The following is a 21,541-nucleotide window of genomic DNA, read 5'->3' as shown; positions in this document are numbered from 1 at the left end:
CTGATTTCCGAATCCTAATCCCCTTCCATCCCTGAACATTGTAAACCTAACCTCGAGTCACCACGAGTACGTTGGCTTCTTCCTCTCTTTTATTAACTTCATAATAAAATCATATTGATTGTACATATCCCAAAGAACCATGGCTCCGTAAAGTGTTATACACGCCTAAGCCTACCAAATAAACGAAATTGAAAAAAAAAGATACAGTGATGACTCGATTTTTGACATGTTCAAATTATATCTGCCCCTGATTTCATCTACACCCGATTTTTTTTACAGTATTGATATGATATCTTCACGATCCAATTTTTCCACATTTTTGAAAGTCTATAATGCCGTGAATCGTATATTTGTCCCATATGAATAGGAGACCCAACAAAAACAACCTTAATTACTATATATTTGTGCTATTTTGACTTCTCTAAAAGATGTTTCTCGATACATTTTATAATGGGCGAGAAAAACATCACCACCTCTAATTGGATTAATCTAGGTTTTTCTCTTTGGGAAAAGCGATGATTTAATAATATTTGGCAAAGTTGCCAGTGTTGTGCTGAATCATTATCAGACGATAATGATTGCAATTTTCATGTTGAAAATTTTCACGTGAAAACAGTAGCGCCGGCGACAACCCCTCAAATTTTGTACTCAAACACATAATTTTCAAACATTAACCTTTACTAATATCAGCAAATTATCAACAGTCCCTTTATATCTTCTATTTGGCGTAAATGGTTTCAATGGGAAAAAGAGTTCAAAATGTAACTGTAAATGCCTCAAATCAAGATATGATTTACAAACGATTCTCAATCGCTGATGAGTGTAGATCATCCTCGATTTTTTGAAAATTAGATCTACCCCAGCCCTTTGGCCAACTTTCAATGAAAAGCTATGGCCCCGGATTCTCGGTCGAAGGAAAATTTGTTGAGAGAAGGGACGAAAAAAAAACCTATAACACCTTGACTAGTTGAGCTGAGTTGATTGGTTTTTAAGGAAAAACCTCTCGCCACAGCAAAGCGGAGATAAAACGATAACAGTTGTGCGTTGCTTCCGTACTGAGTGGAGTGCCCTACGCGAGTAGATTTAAATTGGGATTCTTCGAGGCTCGTCCTTAACACAGTGGGTCTCCCGGGGCCGTGCTTTCAAAGGTTTGTTTTCTAAGTTGTCCTGGAGCAGATTCAAAAGATTAATTTACTCTCGGATGAAGGTACGGTCTGGTCTGTGATTCAATATAAATGCTTGGACATTGGCAAGCTTAGCGTGGTAATACATGTTAACCATCTCATAATAAACAGCAGATTTGTATACATAATTTATATTAAGGCTGAACTCTCAAGGAAACTTACGTAAATCATCATGCAGAGCATAATTGTCTCCGGAACACAAATCAGCTTCACCATCAGTATGTCAGTAAGAGCATGACGACGACATAACAGAAGTTACCGTCACGTCTTGTCGCAATCACTCACTTTCTGGAGTACTTTTGACTTTTCCCCTTGTTCCGCGACTCCACCGAATTCGATTTCATAATCCGTGCTGCACCGCAGTCGTCATCTGGAGTTATGACTAAATATGCACCGAACGCAAGCGCTGCTGTTGTCGGTGGTAATTCGTGTTTTACTATTTTTATCGTCCCGTAATGATAAAATCGTTGTTCGAGTAAGAAAAAAAACATCAACTCGTGTCTGATTTCTTTCGTACCGTACGGACGATGACATGAAATCATAATCGCGGGAGGCTCACATCTAGACTTGAGCTTCCTCAAAGAAAGCCACGGTGTGCTGCTGACAGACACTTTCGTGACTTACCGCGCCGCCAAACACGGATGAATGCGTGGTTCATGATCGCAGCTCTGAATTATTTATGCTGCCACTTCGACGACGATGACGACGATGTTTGGTTGGAGATCTTTAAATTTGACTTAATTCAGCGAAAATAGCAAACAAGTCGAGTTCCGAAGCCCTGTGCACTGCGCAGTACTTGAGAACGAGTGCGCTTCTTTATGTTTAACGTTATGAGACGGTATCAGCAGTGTTTGGAAAAAACAAAACTGTGAAAAAATAAATGCGTTATGGTGCATAGTGGCGGGCTTTACTAATTGAGTTGGGGTTCAGGCAAGCCGAACTAAGCGTCAAAAAAAATTAGCAGCATCAACGCTCAAATATTCTTCATCTCAGTAATTGAAAAATCATATATATAATAGCCCTGTTTGTCTGTCCGGTGACTAGCCAACCAGACGCAGCACGCGGGGTAATTCTCACAAAAAATAAAATATTTGATACTTCAATTCTTTTTTACTATCAGAAAACAAAACCAGTGACAACCTTAGACAACCAGACACAGCATTTGATGAAAAAATCACAGACAACAGACGTTGAAAATTTTGATTTTTTTTAATTCAGAAAAAGATCTATCACTCTTAAAAATTGAAAAAAAACACTTGCCACGGGCGCTATTGCGTCCACAAATAAACTAGTAATAATATAATTTAATAAAAGTACGTACTCATAAACTCAAACATTTGAGTGTAACTTTCACTAACGAAGTACCACAGAGCGCGGGCGAGAAAATTAAATGATTAAAGCCTAAAAAAATTTAAAGAAGCAGCAATAATCTAATTAGTAACTATATTATTTCTTATATATTTCAGTGTTAAATTGAAGTCATTTGTTTGGAAGATGTTTTCTCCATTCCTGCGTGATACACGTCTACAGAGTGTCGTGAAATTTTCTACCACTTTTTAACCGCTAGTAGAAAAAAAATTCTTTAATTACCATTTTAACATTATTTGCAAAATCTAGTGTAGTAAGAGCAATTACACCCAAAAACAAATAAAACAATTATTTGATCAAATCTGGCATATACAATTCTGATACAGAAAATGCATGCTTTTTCAACAGAATGGTATTAAAATGCAGAACTTTATTTGAATCTGCCATTGGGTGGTAGAAATTCTTTATAAATTTTGCGATTGTCGATTCGTAGAGAATATTCTTAAATGGACTAATACTACTTGAGGACCTCAAAAATTTACAATTCGTTCAGGTTTCGGCCACTATGTGGTGCAGATCAGCAGTTATGAAGCATAACTAGCAAAGACTGGTAATGTTTAATCCATTTTGTGCTCACTTTTTGTCGGGCTTGTTGTTGTTGCTTGTGAATTGCGAGTAAGTGAGCTGCTGTTTGTGCCTTAATGAGTGTAAATAATGTTAAGTTTAGGCAGATAAACTGCGTTGTTCGGATGGAAGCGCGGCGCAAGCGTGGGCGGGTTGATGGTCGACTACAAAAGAGTTTAATGTATTATGGAATTATGGTCGATGTTGGAGTTAATCGTTTGTACCATAACTGCAATTGAAAGTGAAATTACCCTACAATGAATTATTATTATCTGCGATGCGTTTGGAGTTGGACGCATAAGTCGCTGGCTCCTAGGAGTCATATTGCGATTTACTAGGCAATAATTATTGTGATTGCTTATACTAGTTGAAGAAGAAAACGTATTGAAGAACCTCGAAATGATCGTTATGTGAGGTCTTTATTTAGTCTGGTTCAGCCTAGTCGTTAAAGGCATAGTTTCACCAAGCAGGAACTGGTGGATAAAATTCCAAAAAAAAGGGTTTCCTCTTCCATTTCTCTGGACATGATGCTCTATATTATATCAGGTATCAGGCCTTTACGTACTGTGCGAGATTAAACCACCAAATTAAACCACACGGAAACCGTCCTGGATCAGAAATCGTCGTCGATGCTACTATGGCAATGCCCAGCACAAAATATTAAAATATTTTGATGCAACCACTGCTACGCAGGTAGACGTATAGTTGGGACTAATAGACGATTTGTGGGAGAGATTTGGCGAGAACTTGGTCGAGCTGCAATATCAGCTAAAACGTTTTTGCTGGACTAAAGCAAATCCTTTTATGACCCTCCGACGTTAGAACCAGTCACTACTTGAACAACCAGCGGCAGGTGTTGTGTAGCATGTCAGGTTACCGCAATTCTTAAAATGTTCAGTGACGATATCGATGAATGGTTCAGCTTTCGCGATTCATCCACTGGAAAACCGATTTTTGAAGAAGCCGGATGTGGAGAAGTTTCTTTATTTGAAAAGGTGCTTTCACAGTGAGCCAAAAAGCATAATCGATCCCTTGAAGATTACCAAGGAAAATTAACAGATAGCTTGGGAGACGCTGATGAAAACGGAGAAGGGTCATTTGGCCGAATGCCACTAGACCGAACAGACCATTAGGCTGAAACCCATCCGGCCGAAAGGGTCGTTTGGCTGAAAGGGTCATTTGACCGAAAGCGTCGTTTTGCCGGAACGGTTGTTTGGCCGAAAGGGTCATTTGGCCGAAAGGGTCGTTTGGCCGAAAGGGTTGTTTGGCCGAAAGGATCATTTGGCCGAAAGGATCATTTAGCCGAAAGGGTCATTTGGCCGAAAGGGTCATTTGGCCGAAAGGGTCATTTGGCCGAAAGGGTCATTTGGCCGAAAAGGTCATTTGGCCGAATAGGACATTTGGCCGAATAGGTAATTTAGCCGAATAGTTCATTTGAAAAGTGAATAGTGCGAAGTGGGTAGTGAGACGTCTCACTACTCACTTTGTGCTTCTCACTTTTTACAGCGAGAAGTGATAAATAAGGAGTGAGAATTCGTTAAGACGTGACGAATTTGTTAAGACGTCGTTAAGACGTGAGTAGTGCGAAGAGGGTAGTGAGACATCTCACTCCTCATTTCTCACTTCTCACTGTGAAAAGTGAGTAGTGCGAAGTGGGTAGTGAGACGTCTCACTATTCATTTCGCGCTTCTCACTTTTTACAGTAAAAAGAGAAAAATGAAGAGTGAGAAGTGAGATGTCTCTCTTCTCATTCCTAATTTCTCACTTTTCAAATTAACTATTCGGACAAATGTCCTATTCGACCAAATATTCTATTCGGCCAAATAACCCTTTCGGCCAAATGTCCTATTCGGTCAAATGGCCCTTTCGGCCAAATGACCCTGTCGGCCAAATGACCCTGTCGACCAAATGACCCTGTCGACCAAATGACCCTTTCGGCCAAACGACCCTTTCAGCCGAATGACCCTTTCGGCCAAACAAATCAAACACATTTCTGTATAACTCGAGAACTAATCAAGCAAATGGAATCCAATTTAGCATGTGGAAAAAAAAGAAGTTTTGACGTTGCACTGCCAAATGAAATCGAAACTCAGAGCAACGTTTGCTTAATTTGTGAATACAAAATGAAAGTTTGTGCTAATTAGTTTTGGGCGAGGCGAGATTCGGCGGGTTAGCTAGTTTATTAATAAATTCTGTAGGCTACTACTGATTAAAAAATAAATCTTGGCAAGCACTAAGTCGGATAATGCGATACCGTCAGTTTGGTTGTTCATGAGATTTTGGCAATGCGGATTAACCTTTCCACGTAGAAGTACTTGTTATGAAATGCAAATTGGCTGTTGGTGATATCGTGTGCCTTAGGGAAAAGCCTCCTTCATTAGTATTGGTTTGTCCTAAAGCACGGTGAAGAGTTAAAGTTTTCGCAGAAGATTTGCAAACTTCGTTACGTGAAAAGCCACCTGCTTGTGAATCTAACTGCTTGCAATCGATAAAAAATACTGAATGTAACAAACAAGACACAGGTAGGTGTCTTTATAAGTAGAATTGAGGATCATCTTCAAATCACAGAGGTATTAGCAGCTATGATCCCAATTAAAGGAACACGGACGTTTTGACACTTTTAGGAAAAGTAAAGCATGTTGTCAATCAATTGTTAATCACTCTCAAATGGTAATTTGTGATATTCCTCTGCACATTGCATTTTTCACCAAAAAAATCTCTGTGCAAAAACGAGATATATTCGTGATGTAATTAGATAATGACCTTGAACTACGCGAGGAAACTCAACTACCACCAATTCCAAATTATGTCGATGGAAATGGAAGCACAATACGGACATTTTCTGTGTTATTGTGAAGTTCGTTGGCTTATCCGTGGTACCTTGCTTGATAGATTTTATTCTCTTCGAAAGGAAATCACTTTTCACAAGTGGGCTCAGTAGCTGTGCAATTAGCAGCATCAGTCGTCTGGACGAATTTGCGTGCTGTAGAATGTGTGTTCGATTCCCGCCCTGGTAAGGAGAAAACTTTTTTCATAAAGCGGAAAATGCTCCACTGATTTAATGGGTGTTGTGTACGTGTCCTGTCCGTTATCTAATGCTAGGTGTTAAGTATTCAGTCTGTGCAACCTCTGGCCGAAGATGGTGATCAAATCGGTCGATCGATCGATTATTATAAAGGAAAACCAATGCCAAAAAATAACAATTTGGCACAATTGATTGCCGAAAACTGATACATTTTTCTAATCTTGTAGAAAACAGTTCATGTAAATCTGTTGAATATGCTGAAAACTCGAAGCCCTTCAACAGAAATTTTCAAGCCTATTCGCTGACTCGTGAGAACACAGTTCCTCAACACCGATCTTCAAAATGCTTGCAAAATTTGGTCACCGATTGTGAAATCAATATTCGTGGAGTATTGGGAATTTGTCAACAATTCCGTTAAAAAAAAATAAGCACACAGAAAAGATTGTAAAAAAAAGAAACGCAATAAAATCGTGTTTAGTTTTCCAGAAAAAAAAATCACCCGTTCGGGAAAAATTATATTTTACATTTAGGGTAACGGTACCAATAGTGGAGGTATTAGTAGATCCACAAAAGAAAATATTTTTTAAAAATTGATAATTATGGGAAATTTAAAGCTTCAATATCTTATTCAATAGTAAAATTGATAAATTTGCTAACAAAAATGAGATAGATGTCATTTAACATCAACAATTACCAAATATTGCTTGCACCACTATGGGTACACTGTTCCTTTAGTGGCGGTAAAAATTAATTTTGGTTCCCATAGTGGAGCTATCCATTGGTTTCTTATGAGACTCGCCACTATTGGTACAGGTGCACCACTATAGGTGCAAGGGAGTCAATTTTGTTAAGGAAAATCATTGTTTTCAATAGTTTTTCAAGCGAAATCTTAAGATAAGTTGCATTTAAAAGAATATTTAAAGCACGACGCATCAACTGAAACCATCGTAAAGTGTATAAATATGATAAATCTCATTAAAACCCTACTACCTCCACTATTGGTGCTACCTCCACTAAGGGTACGGTTACCCTATAATTTTGAAAATGTATAAAAATATGTACCGAATATGTTCTGGCTGGCCAGTCATACTGAAAATTGGCCCTTGGCTTGAAAAGGTTGGGCCGGCCTGTCCTAGGGCGTCTAAACTTTACTTGAGTTCAGATCTTGATTTTCTTCAAAAACAACAAAGCGTTTTACTGGGCCTCAATCCTAATTCGAAGTTGACAACGCTATTTTTTTTTAACAAATCGCAGTGCTACCAGAACATCAACGGCACTCCAAACAATTTTTGAGTTCAAAACTTGGAGGTCTACAATACCAACAAAGTGATTCGTAAGGTCTGACTCAAGATCAATACCAGCAAAACGAAGTACACGGTCGCTGGCAATCAACGTGAGTTCAGTAGTGGTGGTGGTAGTGAAATGGTGCTGGATGGTGAAAAATTTGAAGTGGTTGAAGAATTTGTGTATCTTGGAACATTAGTGACGTGCGATAACGATGTTACCCGTGAGGTGAAAAGATGCATTGCAGCTGAAAACAGGGCTTATTACAGATTTCGTAACCAGCTTAAGCCCCGTAGTCTGCAAACGAAAACAAAACTCGCGCTGTATACTACTCTGGTTCTTCCGGTGGCTTTATACGGCCATGAAACATGGACGTTAAAGGAGGCTGATCGGAGAGCTTTCGGAGTGTTTGAGCGTAAGATGCTGTGGACAATACTCGGCGGTAAACAGGAGAACGGTATCTAGCGGCGTCGCATGAATCACGAATTGAACCAGGTGTATAAAGGGCTGGATATTATTAAGCTTATACAACACGGCAGACTACGGTGGGCTGGTCACGTTGTTCGTATGCCGGAAGAACGTCAAGCGAAGATAATATTTAGTAGAGAACCCGGAAGAGGCCGCAGGCTTCGTGGAAGGCCGCGTACACGATGGCTTTTTGCAGTTGAAGAGGACCTGAAGGCGCTCAATGTTCAGGGCGACTGGAAGCGATTGGCCCAGGATCGAGTCCAGTGGAGAAGGATACTCCATTCGGCGTAGGTTCATCGAAGAGCTGTAGCCCATCAAGTATCAAGTAAGTAAGTTTAATAAACAAATAATCAATTTCACTTCCACAGGCCACACCCTTTGGTTTGTTTTTAAATCAATAATGGGCAATACTGCATCAGGCGCAGAGGCTGCCGACGGTAGCCATCCTTCCAACTCCAAGTATCTCCAGGGCTCTTCAGGGTCCAGTGGTACTCAAATGGTGAATATGGCAGCAGCAGATGTTTCTGTGAGCAGTGCGGCAAAACAAGCTACGTCGCAGGTCCTGTCGGCGACAGCGGTGGTCATCGTTGATGATGACGTTGGCGTAAAGTACCATTTTTTTGATTCGGGTACTTTTCAGATCAGGGTTCAGACAGTAACTTCATTTTTAAACGGTCAGTACCGCTAAGTTATCAGGTGATCAGAAAAATCTACGTTTTATTTATGGGCATCGGACAAGGGGCTACCAAGGACAAGCACACGGTTTGAACAGTTATTCGCTCGCAGATCTTGATTTTTTGTTGCGGTTCCTGGTATTACCCAAGTTGACCGCGAACCTACTTACAACCGCAAGCAATTCGGAGCGGTGGGTTCTCCCAACTGTGATTGGGCATAATAGTCCGGCATTCTTCACGTCCAAGGAAGTCATTATTGCATTATGCCTTCTTTGAATTCTCCCAGTCAGGACGGAGGATTACAATCGGTAAAAACATACCAAGACTAAGTGATCGGCTTGGTAGTTTGTCGTGGGTGTTTAGTTCCCACCGAATCCCTCCGAACCAACTGCCACTTCTCAACATCCAAAGACATGGATAAGTTTATGGCACGATTCTGTTCCTGTGAGGCTAGGGAATCCTGCTTTCGGGAAAAATACGTTGCCTTTATGAACGATACCTGAATTTGATACACATGCGTAAGGTTGAGGAAGCTGTGGAAGACTTGGTTAAAAGATGTTTTCTACCGCATCATCCGGTGGCTTCCATCAGTACAACAACCAATATCAGAGTGGCCTTCAATGCCTCCTGCAAAACGTTTTCTGGAATGTCCTTGAATGATGTTTTACTAGTGAAGCCAATTGTGTAGAAAGATTTGAGATCAATTATTCTACGCAGCCGAACAAAGCTCGTGTCGGAGGTGGAGAAGATAATTCGGCAGATCCTCGCTTGGCCAATGGATCGGCCACTCCAATCCAAAACAGCTGGTTGCTGATGAAGCCGACCCTTTTCCTCCCGCAGCAAGAGTAATTCGTGAGGACGTTTATAAAGGCGACGTCATCACCAGTACGGACTAGGTGGAACTATCCGTCAGTACTAGGAATCAACTGGTTGAGATCAGTACTGCGAAAGGTCGTGATCGTCATAAGACAGTGAGCAAAGCTCTTTTTTCTATATTAGGCGACCTAATGAAAGAATGGGTTCTTTGGTCAATTCCGTTCAAAATGATGAAAAATCAACATTTTTGCTAAAAAAATTGCGTCCCTTGAGCCTATTATTGCGGTAGTGCTAAGATCCTATTGTTTTGGTATCGCTCTCCATAAGAAATACAAGCAAAACGACAATAATAGGACTGATCTTCAAAAAATATCGCAACGATAGGCAACTGTGTCCTATTATTGCGGGATTGTACCCCGTTTGGCATAAAGTCATTTGGCATAATGCCGTTTGGCATAATGTCGTTTGGCATAAAGTTGTTTGGCATAATGGCCGTTTGACATAACGGCCGTTTAGCATAGTGGTCGTTTGGCATAATTGTTATTTGAGCTGTGTAATGGAAAAGTAAAATTTGTTGAGCCATTCAGTCAAAACGAAACTACTTGAAAAAAAAAAGAAGGGATCGTTATTTCCTTTTCCGTAAGCCGAGCAAATACCTGAATTTAAGGAATAAATCATATCGTCTCTTGCCGTCCGCCGGGAAAATGCACCCTTTGAAAGAAGGGAAATATCTTCCCGTGTCCTAAACCAAGTAAATTCCTGAATTGAAAGAAGAAACCATTTCGACTCATGACACTACCCATATATCCATTACCCATAATGCCATTGTCCCCGAATGAGTGCCTACCCCAAATGCCATCACCCCCAGTGAGACACTACCCCGAATGAGCCAGTACTCCCAGAAGTGATGATTTCAACTTTATAGAAAAAAATTAATCAATAGAAATTTATTTATAATTCATGTGAATGATTATTACTTGTTTTACGACATATTTGATAGTAGACTGACTCCAGTTGAGTAAATTGCACAATTTTTACGAGAATTTTCATTGTTGATCCTTACTTATTTTTCGATCCTTTCACAAGGTTCACCGTGTTGGACTCGCGATTCGTTTCATCAAACTCGAACTGTTTGAAAACAGTATAGAACGAATGGTTCTCGGTCCATAAACTCTCATTACATATCATGTGCTACCTTTGAAGACTGTTTAAGCTGAGGTGAGAATTTCGAAGCACGTTCTCATGCTCAATGCAGGGAGCTGGAGGAAATTTCAGCCCATGTCTACTGGCATTGAGACGGCTCGCGAACATGTATTTAACCTTTTGTCTATGCTCTGGGGTCAATATGAGGCTACCATTTTTTTAAGTTTTCAACCGATTCTCCTTATTTTTTGTTTGTTAAAGTTTGTTAAAACTTGCCAAGATCTGTCCCCTAGGTGCAAATTTGAAAAAAATTAAAATAAGCGCTACAGTGCACTTTTATCAAAGACTTACTTTTATCAAAGACTGTGCTCTGGGGTCATATTGACCAAAAATTGAAATTGTTATAACTTTTTTATCATTTGGCCAATTTAAGATTTTTTGGGCTGTTTCGAAAGATAATTTCATCATCTTTCAAAACGTTACATAAGATTGACCATAAGTGGGCGGGTATCTCGCAAGGAGGGGACCTTCTGCCATCTTCTGAAAGAAGGGATCATATCTTCCCTCGCATTAAACCGAGCAAATGCCTGATTTGGAAGAGGGAAGCATATCGTATTTCGCCATCTCCCGGGAAAATGTATCCTTCGAAATATGGAGCCATATCTTCTCTAATGTGACTGTCGGGAAGATGCATCGTTTGGCAGAAGGGATCATATCCTCCTTCCCCTCAAACCGAGTAAATAATTGAACAATTGAATGAAATCTTCACCTTGCCTTCGCCAAGAAAATGCATCCTTTGAAAGAAGGAACTAGGATAAGGGAGGTATTTTGGACCACCAGTTCAACTGCTCATATTCTGGACCACTGAGTGTAAATTCCTCTTTGTGGTCCAAAATTAGAGCCCCCGTAAGGGTGGTCCAAAATATGTCCTTCATCCTATATCTTCCCTTTCCTAGAACTGAATATTGCATAATACCATACATATTTTCCCTTGTGTTATGTTTGACATTATTTGAAAAAAGAAGCGTATACTTTTTAGACTTATGAACGACAAAGTATGCTTTTAAAGAGATGAATATATCGCATGCAGAAATAACTTCATTTGCTTTTTATTGCCTTTTTTGCGTGAAATAGTTTTTGCTCTTGAGCACTTATAATTTTGATTTTTGACTTTCCCTATTTTGTAGTTTGTTTTAGTCAACGACGATCTTGCTGCTGACCCATAGGTAAAAAGATTTTAAGTGAAATAGGCAGATAAAAAAAGTCTACCAGAGTACCTTCAAGCGGTGATTTGATAGAATCTGAATTTTAATTCGAAAAATTACAATATCTCTCTTATAATGTTAAAGTGACAATCATTATAAATAAATGAACATATTATGCAAGTTTCGAAATTGATGATGACACAACTATTATGCCAAATGACCATTATGCCTAACGGCTATTCGACCATTATGTCACACGGCCGTTATACCAAACGACCTCAACGGCCTTATGCCAAACGGCGTTATGCTAAACGACTTTATGCCAAATGACCTACCACCATTATTGCGGTAGTTTGTTTTTTATTGGGATAAAAACAAATCAACATACGTTTAGCACAATTGTTGTAATATTTACGAAACTAGAGTTAATAAGCATCCTATTCGACTAAAAAAAGATAAACAGTTAATTTTTAAAGATTTTTCGATATCAGCTTTGCTTTTGCGCGGTGCTTAACCCCTCCATAATAGGTCGTTTTACCCTAGTCGATAGATTAATCAAATCATATTCCTTTATTCCACCGAGAAAGCGACAAAAATCACAAAAATAAAGCCGTTATTGCAAACTTTCATGCTCTGTCCCGAAATAAATATTTTTTTAGATTTTTGTAGCATTTCTTTCATCCTTCGCGTTTCTATAGTTATTGAACAAGCATAGGGTAACGGTAGCAATAGAGGAGGTATTAGCAGATCAACAGAAGGAAGATTTTTTTTTAAATTGATGATCATGGAAATTTACAGCTTTAAGTGAAACATAATTTTGGTTCCCATAGTGGTGCTATTCATTGATTTCTTATGAGACTCGTCACTATTGGTACAGTTGAACCACTATAGGAGCAAGGTGATCAATTTTATTAAGGAAAATTATTGTTTTCAATAGTTTTTCAAGCGAAATCTTAGGATAAGATACATTTAACAGGATATTTAAATCACGACGTATCAACTGAAACCATCGTCAAGTGTATAATTATGATATTATTATTATTTATTCAGACTAAGGCCGAAGTGGCCTGTGCGGTATGTAAGAGTCTTCTTCATTTGGCTCGGTCCATGACAACACGTCGCCAGCCACGCAGTCTACGGAGGGTCCGCAAGTCATCTTCCACCTGATCGATCCACCTTGCCCGCTGCGCACCTCGCCTTCTTGTGCCCGTCGGATCGTTGTCGAGAACCATTTTCACCGGGTTATTGTCCGACATTCTGGCTACGTGCCCGGCCCACCGCAGTCGTCCGATTTTCGCGGTGTGAACGATGGATGGTTCTCCCAACAGCTGATGCAACTCGTGGTTCATTCGCCTCCTCCATGTACCGTCCGCCATCTGCACCCCACCATAGATGGTACGCAGCACTTTCCTTTCGAAAACTCCGAGTGCGCGTTGGTCCTCCACGAGCATCGTCCAGGTCTCGTGTCCGTAGAGGACTACCGGTCTAATGAGCGTTTTGTAGATGGTCAGTTTGGTACGGCGGCGAACTCTATTCGATCGAAGCGTCTTGCGGAGTCCAAAGTATGCACGATTTCCAGCCACTATACGCCTCCGAATTTCTCTGCTGGTATCATTTTCGGCAGTCACCAGTGAGCCCAAGTACACAAATTCTTCTACCACCTCGATTTCATCACCACCGATGCCAACTCGCGGTGGGTGGCTCACATTGTCTTCTCTTGAACCTCTTCCTATCATGTACTTCGTCTTCGACGTGTTGATGACTAGTCCAATCCGCTTGGCTTCCCTCTTCAGTCTGATGTAGGCTTCCTCCATCTTCTCAAAGTTACGTGCCATAATATCTATGTCGTCGGCGAAGCCAAATAGCTGGACGGACTTATTGAAAATTGTGCCACTCGTGTTAATCCTTGCTCTTCGTATTACCCTTCCAAAGCGATGTTGAATAGCAGACACGAAAGACCATCACCTTGCCGTAACCCTCTGCGGGTTTCGAAGGGACTCGAGAATGCCCCTGAAACTCGAACTACGCACATCACCCGATCCATCGTCGCTTTGATCAACCGTGTCAGTTTATCCGGAAATCCGTTTTCGTGCATTAGCTGCCATAGCTGGTCCCGATCGATTGTATCATATGCGGCTTTGAAGTCGATGAATAGATGATGTGTGGGCACGTTGTATTCGCGGCACTTCTGCAGTACTTGGCGAATGGCGAACACCTGGTCCGTGGTGGAGCGTTCGCCCATAAAACCCGCCTGGTACTGCCCCACGAACTCCCTTGCAATTGGTGCTAGTCGACGGCATAAAATTTGGGAGAGTACCTTGTAGGCGGCGTTCAGCAATGTGATTGCGCGGTAGTTGCTACAATCCAGCTTATCGCCCTTTTGTAGATGGGACACACGACACCTTCCATCCACTCCTGCGGCAAAACTTCCTCCTCCCAAATCTTGGTAATGACCCAGTGCAGCGCTCTAGCCAGTGCCTCACCACCGTGTTTAAATAGCTCTCCTGGTAATTGGTCAACCCCAGGGCTTTGTTGTTCTTCAGCTGACCAATCTCCTCCTGGATTTCCTGGAGATCCGGGGCCGGTAGAATTATGTCCTGCGCGCGTTCCCCAGGTCCATCACCATACCGCCATCTTCGTCTGCCACATCGCCATTCAGGTGCTCTTCGTAGTGCTGCTGCCACCTTTGGATCACCTCACGCTCGTTCGTAAGAAGGTTCCCGTTTATGTCCTTACACATATCGGGCTGTGGCACGTGGCCCTTACGTGAACGGTTCAACTTCTCATAGAACTTTCGTGTGTTATTAGTGCGGTACAGTTGCTCCGTCTCTTCACGGTCTCGATCTTCCTGCTGACGCTTTTTCCTCCGGAAAATCGAGTTTTGTCTGTTCCGCGCCTGTTTATATCGTGCCTCATTCGCTCTCGTGCGGTGTTGCAGCAATCTCGCCCATGCTGCATTCTTCTCTTCTACTAACTGCTCACATTCGCCGTCATACCAGTCGTTTCTCCGATCCGGAGGCACCATGCCAAGTGCAGCGGTTGCGGTGCTACCAATGGCGGATCGAATATCTCTCCAGCCATCTTCAAGAGACGCTGCGCCTAGCTGCTCTTCCGTTGGGAGTGCCACTTCCAGCTGCTGCGCGTATTCTTGGGCTAGTCTACCGTCTTGTAGCCGCCCAATATTAAGTCGCGGCGTCCGACTTCGACGCGTGTTGTACACCGTCGAGAGTTTTGAGCGCAGGCATACTACAACGAGGTAGTGGTCGGATTCAATATTCGCACTGCGGTAAGTGCGGACGTTCGTGATGTCGGAGAAGAATTTACCGTCGATTAGAACGTGGTCGATTTGGTTTTCCGTTTCTTGGTTAGGTGATCTCCATGTGGCCTTGTGGATATTTTGCGGGGAAAGAAGGTGCTTCGGACTACCATTCCGCGGGAGGCTGCGAAGTTTATGCATCGTTGGCCGTTGTCATTCGATACGGTGTGCAGACTGTCCGGTCCGATGACCGGTCTATACATTTCCTCCCTTCCTACCTGCGCGTTCATGTCACCGATGACGATTTTGACGTCCCGCAGTGGGCATCCATCGTATGTCTGCTCCAGCTGTGCGTAGAACGCTTCTTTCTCGTCGTCGGGTCTCCCTTCGTGTGGGCAGTGCACGTTGATGATGCTATAGTTGAAGAAACGGCCTTTAATCCTCAGCTTGCACATCCTTGCGTTGATTGGCTGCCACCCAATCACGCGTTGGCGCATCTTTCCCAGCACTATGAAGCCGGTTCCCAGCTCGTTGGTGGTGCCACAGCTTTGGTAGAAGGTAGCCGCCCGATGCCCGCTTTTCCACACCTTCTGTCCTGTCCAGCAAATCTCCTGCAGCGCCACGACGTCGAAGTTGCGGGGATGTAATTCATCGTAGATCATCCTGTCGAAACCTGCGAAACCTAGCGACTTGCAGTTCCATGTTCCAAGCTTCCAATCGTGATCCTTTATTCGTCGCCTAGGTCTTTGCCGATTATATCGAGTCGCATTATCTCTTATATTGTTCGTAATTATTGGTTTTCCAGGCGGCTTATTGGGCCTGCGCAAACCTCCTGTCTCGCCGGAGGGCCGTCGTGTCAGGGCTGTTTAGCGTCCCACCTAACACCAGGACTTGGGCTTGTGCGCTTTGAGCGGCACACGGTCGCTTTGGCGGAGCCTACTTGCGGATACATGCAGCTTTTTATAGAGGTTTAACAGGGCCCACTGTCAAACCCCACCACATCCTAGGCAGGCGCCACAACTCGCAGATGGCCTGGGGAGGGATCGTCAAGCCCTTGGACAAAGTCCCTGCTGCCCCCAATAATTATGATACATCTTATTAAAACCCCTCTACCTCCACTATTATTGGTGCTACCTACACTAAGGGTACGGTTACCCTATATGTAAAAAATGCGTGACATCTCTCATAAAAAATGAAATCTTGGTACGAACAACGAATATCTCGTGGAGTGTTGCCTGAAGACATCGTTCACAACGCACTTTGGTGGGAAGGTCCGAGTTGGCTGAAGGTAGCGCCAGAATTATGGCCAAGAGGTATCGAAACGGATGATGAAGTAGGAGAAGAAAAGAGACGCCATATTTTAGTGGCAGATATTGTATTCCTCACGGCATAGTTTAACGAGATGTACATCACCAAGTTCGGGTCATATTCAGATTTGGTACGAGACGCCCAGCTTACATGGATCTTCTAAGAGCTAGTGCAGTGAATCGCTTGGCTACTGGGTTGCTAACTACTGTAGAGTTGCTGAGAACGTGGTACTCCGGAACGAACAAAGGAAGTTTTCGCCGAAGAAATAAGGGCATTGTTGCAAGGAGAGTTTTCGTCAAGAAGGTCACAATTCAGATGGTTTTATCCGTCCATCTGCAAGGAAGGACTCATTAGAGTAGGAAGATTTCGAAGACTTGAAGAACTCCGAGCATACTGTTGTTCTACCAGCACGGCACCAGTTGATCCGGATGATTCTACGACATTTTCATGAACGGTTATTGCAAGCTGGTCCACAACTATTGCTACGGGCAGTCAGATTACGATTCTGGCCAGTGGAAAGAAGAAATGTGGCAAGAGAGGTAGTTCATCAATGTATAAAATGTTTCCGTATGAAATTAACCATCATGTAGCAGTTCATGAGAGAACCACCAATACCACGAGTTTCAGTTTCGTGTCCCTTCATTGGCCCGGTCTGCATTCGATCAGCACCCAGACGAGCAGTAGTGAAGGCCTATTTCTCTGTATTTGTTGGCTTTTTCCCTAAGGTCGTCCCTCTGTAATTTGGTTCCGAAGTCTCCAGTGTTTGATTCTTCCAGGTCATACAAAGGTACATATCAAGGAGAGACAGGTGCTCGGATAATAATACGAACTTCATCGGTGCACGAAACAAGCTAACAGAGCACAGCAAGGGTCGTATCCATTGAGAAAGGATTACATTACAGCTACAGGACGGCAAAGCTCGGCATTTAGTGGCATTTCAATCCGCCTATCGAGGGCTGCACTCCGGTCGACCAAGAACTATTTCATGAAGGTGGTTGGCGAAACTCCAGATTTTTCTACGTCTGTGACACAGGTCGAGGCATGTCAACTCCCGGCCATTGACACCGATATCCGATGATTCCAACGACTTGCAACCCTTGACTCTGGCTCAATTAATCATCGGAACATCACAAGTATTTCCCGATACTGCGTTAAAGTGCATCCCAGCAAAACGTCTAAACCATTACAAAATGCTAAAGCTTATGGCTCAGGTGGCGTCGTAAGTACTTAGGTCAACTGCTAGCATGAACAAAGAGATTGTAAACCGGCGGTTCCCGATGATGTCGACAAGCTCGTCGTTGCTAAAGCTGATAACTTGCCTCCTATGCGTTGGAAGTTGACCTGGTAATGACGAAATCCTAAGAGTAGTAACCTTGAAACTACGTCCGGTGTAGAAAATGTGTATTCTATCACTTCCATGAGCATTAGACTGGAACCCAACTGGACATCGAAGCAGGGGCAGACCCATGGCGGTGTAGAAACAAAAGATGTTGACCGAAATCTAACTTGACAACAGGTTAAGGGAATATCTGGACATCGCCAAGGATTAGTAAATAAGTAAATTATTTTTGTGCAAAGCTTTTAATCTCTTTTTTCGAGGCAATATGTTTTACACACAGAAATCGCCCTTACTGCTTACCTAAGGAAGGTCACTTGGCCATATAATACTCTTATAGTGGTCGTCCGAAGGTCGTCGTGTATTATCGGGTTTTATTTGTAGGTCCTATTTTTTATATCTTTGGCAATGATCCAGAAAGTCTCTGACTCTGTGAGAATAATCCATGAAGCATAAATACTAATTATCGCACCAACAAGCCATCAGCTTTAGCAACACTTTCCATTCCAACAGAAATGCGCGGGTTGGCCTGGTCGACACCAAGCATGTCCCACTTATGCATAATATCCAACTCATGATCTGTACAAAGCTCTGTTAACTATGTACAACATCTTGGTTACAACCAAATTACGCGCCGCAGCTGAGAAGACACAACAATTGCACCACTTTGGGTAGGACCATACCGAATTGCGGAAGCGCAGCTCCTCGCTTTCATTTGGGAATGCCGGTCGGTCTTCGCCGCGTCGTTGTTGGATGCTGCCCCGGCTGGTCGTAAGACGTAATCAACCACCCTCGACATCACCGCGGCAGCGGGCGTGCCCCAACAATTGGAATTATGTCAACGATCTTAAATAATTTGTGTGGAACGTGGTAACGAGCTGCAGAAAATATCGCCTCATTGTGTGTCGCTGTCAGAGTTTGGGGGGCCGGGCCAGCGTTCGTCGGCGATCGGTCGGTTGGTGGGTCGAGTCGCTGACGCAAGGGTATTGATCTATGTGTGTCATATTGAAAGTGAGGGTGTGCGATGTATCGAATGGTTTGAAACGGCACGGAGAGCTTGAAGCACATAAACGCGATTTTTAAACACCGTAAGTTAAGCAAATTTTTGCTTTCAACTTAAATAAAAAGCAAATAAATTTGTTACTTTGAGAATCGCCAGAATGAGTTTGGTTGGTTTGCTCCAACGATGATTATTGTTATCGATTCCAACAATTATTACATATCGTATGCCATCATTTTTTAAAACAGATATGAAACGGAGACCTGCTGGAATAGAGGTGCGTAGGGGGTTGCTTTTTACCCGCTCCATCAAACGATCCTTGTTTTGTGAGGTGTTTTCGTTCGAGTGCTTGTTGGTTGTTTGGCCGGGTTGGCGAAAAAGAGCACTTGCGTACCGCTGTTTTGGTGATTTGACAGTGCTCTAACGCTTAAACTTGCGTGAGATGAGGGTTAGCAAAACAATCAAAAGAAAACAAATTATGAACACAAAAACACGTGAGTGAGAAGAGTCTGTTGATGGGGGTGGGTGAGAGCCCTCGAATAAATCCCGATCAATGTCCGTCGCATGGGACGATCGAGCCGAGGTAAGCGAGGTGGTGAGCCTGGAAAAATGTTTTCGAAATTGATGGTGAGCTAAGTTGGTACATACCTGGGTATCGTGCCTGCTGCGGGGGATAGTAACAGAAGGGATGTGTCATGTGTGCTGGAAAGTAATGATACATGCGTGGCGTGTAGCTCGGGGGTGCCGCCGTAACCAGTGCAACGCGATCTAGAAAAATATGCAAAATGGGTTTTGTTTGTTTTTAGGGGGTTACGTGAGCTCGAGTGACTGAGGTGAGTGGTTGGGCAGTGGCTTGGTTTTTACGGTTGGAGCTTTAGGGTCCAATTTAAAAACTAAGCATTCTGTAGCGGTTTGTGGGTTGCTTTACACCAAATGTGTGTGAGTACGTTTTTGAGTGTGGATGTGCAACGTGCAGTGAAGGAAAGGTGTTTGACAATAATTATTTAAAAACTAATTATTTTGCTTTGATCTATTTTGAAAAGTTATATAAACTGTTGAGATCAAAGAGCACTGAAACCAATAGATCTATATTTTCGATTCAGATTTGTTTAAAAGTGATAAACATAACTTGTTGAATAAGCGTATACAATACGCTTTTTAGTTATTGTAGCTATAGAATCTCAATTATATTTACTTGTCATGAGACTAGTTTAGTACTTCTTCTTCTTATTATTGGCATTACATCCCCACACTGGGACAGAGCCGCCTCGCAGCTTAGTGTTCATTAAGCACTTCCACAGTTATTAACTACGAGGTTTCTAAGCCAGGTTACCATTTTTGCATTCGTATATCATGAGGCTAGCACGATGATACATTTATGCCCAGGGAAGTCGAGACAATTTCCAATCCGAAAATTGTCTAGCCGGGACCCGGAAACGAACCCAGCCACCCTCAGCATGGTCTTGCTTTGTAGCCACGCGTCTTACCGCACGGCTAAAGAGGGCCCCTAAGTTTAGTACTATTCCATTTAATTCCACCACTTTGTAATCCTTGTATATACGCATTTTGACCTCATCTGTTCAGTGTTCAGTTCAGTTCAGAGACATAACTGAGAACGTGATACAATTAAATGGAAATATAATAAACTCGTTTAATGACATGTGGTGAGATTCCGCTAAAAGAGACTAATAATTTTTTCAAAAAATTTATTCAACAATACTAATACACATTAGCGTAAATAAGGGGGACTAAGAGGGGCTAAGTCCTCCCTAGGATTTGAAAAGTTAGTTAGCAGTGATATCAATTTTCAACATATGGCATAATGAATTACTGCAAAAGTGTGATACCAAAAGTGTTATCTCCCATATCCACTCTATCATAATGAAATGAGTGAACTTGTTTCTCATTTCTGAGAAATATTCCTATGTGGCAGTGAAATTGCACTTGGTTTTAATTATGATAAGGCAATATCTAATTGATTTGAAAGCATCAAAGTAAGCTTGATAACAACGGAGAGTCGCCAAAATATCAATCAAAGCCATCTTCGCCAACTTCGATAGCAGTCAAAGGCATGTGGTCATCTATCACGGATTGGAGTGGCAGTTTTCCAGCAGAATTCCGCTTGCCCAGCAGCATAATAATCTCCATAATTCCCATCACCATCCGGAAGAGATTCTCATCGGAATCCGAAAAGAATTCTCTATGAAGATCTCTGAAGAATTTCTTCCAGAATCATTGAAGTATTCCAACCGGAATCAAAAGAATTCACACTGGTTTCCTTTCAGTATCGCTGAGGGATACCCTTGAGAATCTGTGGGGGATACCTTTTATAATTCATTGAGGATTTGCTTCAGAGTCTCTCGTTGATTTGCTTTGGAATCCTTCCCGCATCGTTCGACAATTTGTTTCGGAATTGGAGATTTCGGAACTCCTTGGCGATTTGCTTCAGCATCCCTGGAGGATTCTCTTCTGAATCGCTGGAGGAATCCCTGGAGAATTAGTTCGAAGTCCCTCGACGATTGACTTCGGGATCCCTCGACAGATTGCTTTGGAATGCTTCTACACCCAACCAGAGATTGCAACATTTTATTGCAATCTCGCATTAGTTTCGTGTGTACAGTTTGCCATAGTTTGCGACATATGCACAGATTGTATTAAGTAAACGGCAGGCCCTTGCATTAGGTCTCCGGTCACGAGAAAATAAGAACTGGTTATGTGTTAGTGTCTACATTGAATCTAATTTTACACTCCCCCGTCGAGGAGTGAAATGCTGTATACCTCGACAACCTCAGCAACCATACAAAAAAATTCGGTCAAAGACGGGTATTGAACCCGGACCCTCCACACTTAGCACGTCTAGACCGACGCGCTAACCATCTGGACTATTTACCAGTTGAAGAGCGACGCGCC

At 42.4% G+C, this 21,541-nt stretch overlaps 1 protein-coding gene across 2 annotated transcripts in view; it reads right to left on the bottom strand.

Annotated features, from left to right (window-relative positions):
• LOC134226650 (uncharacterized) overlaps positions 1–21,541 on the bottom strand; it is a 354,697-nt gene that overhangs the window by 20,612 nt on the left and 312,544 nt on the right. Inside the window, exon 2 of one of the 2 annotated variants that reach the window (XM_062707547.1) lies at positions 19,280–19,399. The exons of the other annotated variant lie outside the window; for it this stretch is intronic. Coding sequence (XP_062563531.1) covers positions 19,280–19,399 — 120 coding nt within the window. The remainder of the gene's footprint in view (positions 1–19,279; positions 19,400–21,541) is intronic. 2 annotated transcript variants of the gene reach the window in all.

The sequence above is a fragment of the Armigeres subalbatus genome, chromosome 3 (genome assembly GCF_024139115.2).
Source record: "Armigeres subalbatus isolate Guangzhou_Male chromosome 3, GZ_Asu_2, whole genome shotgun sequence".
NCBI lineage: Eukaryota > Metazoa > Arthropoda > Insecta > Diptera > Culicidae > Armigeres > Armigeres subalbatus.
This window is presented reverse-complemented; position numbering and strand designations above follow the sequence as displayed.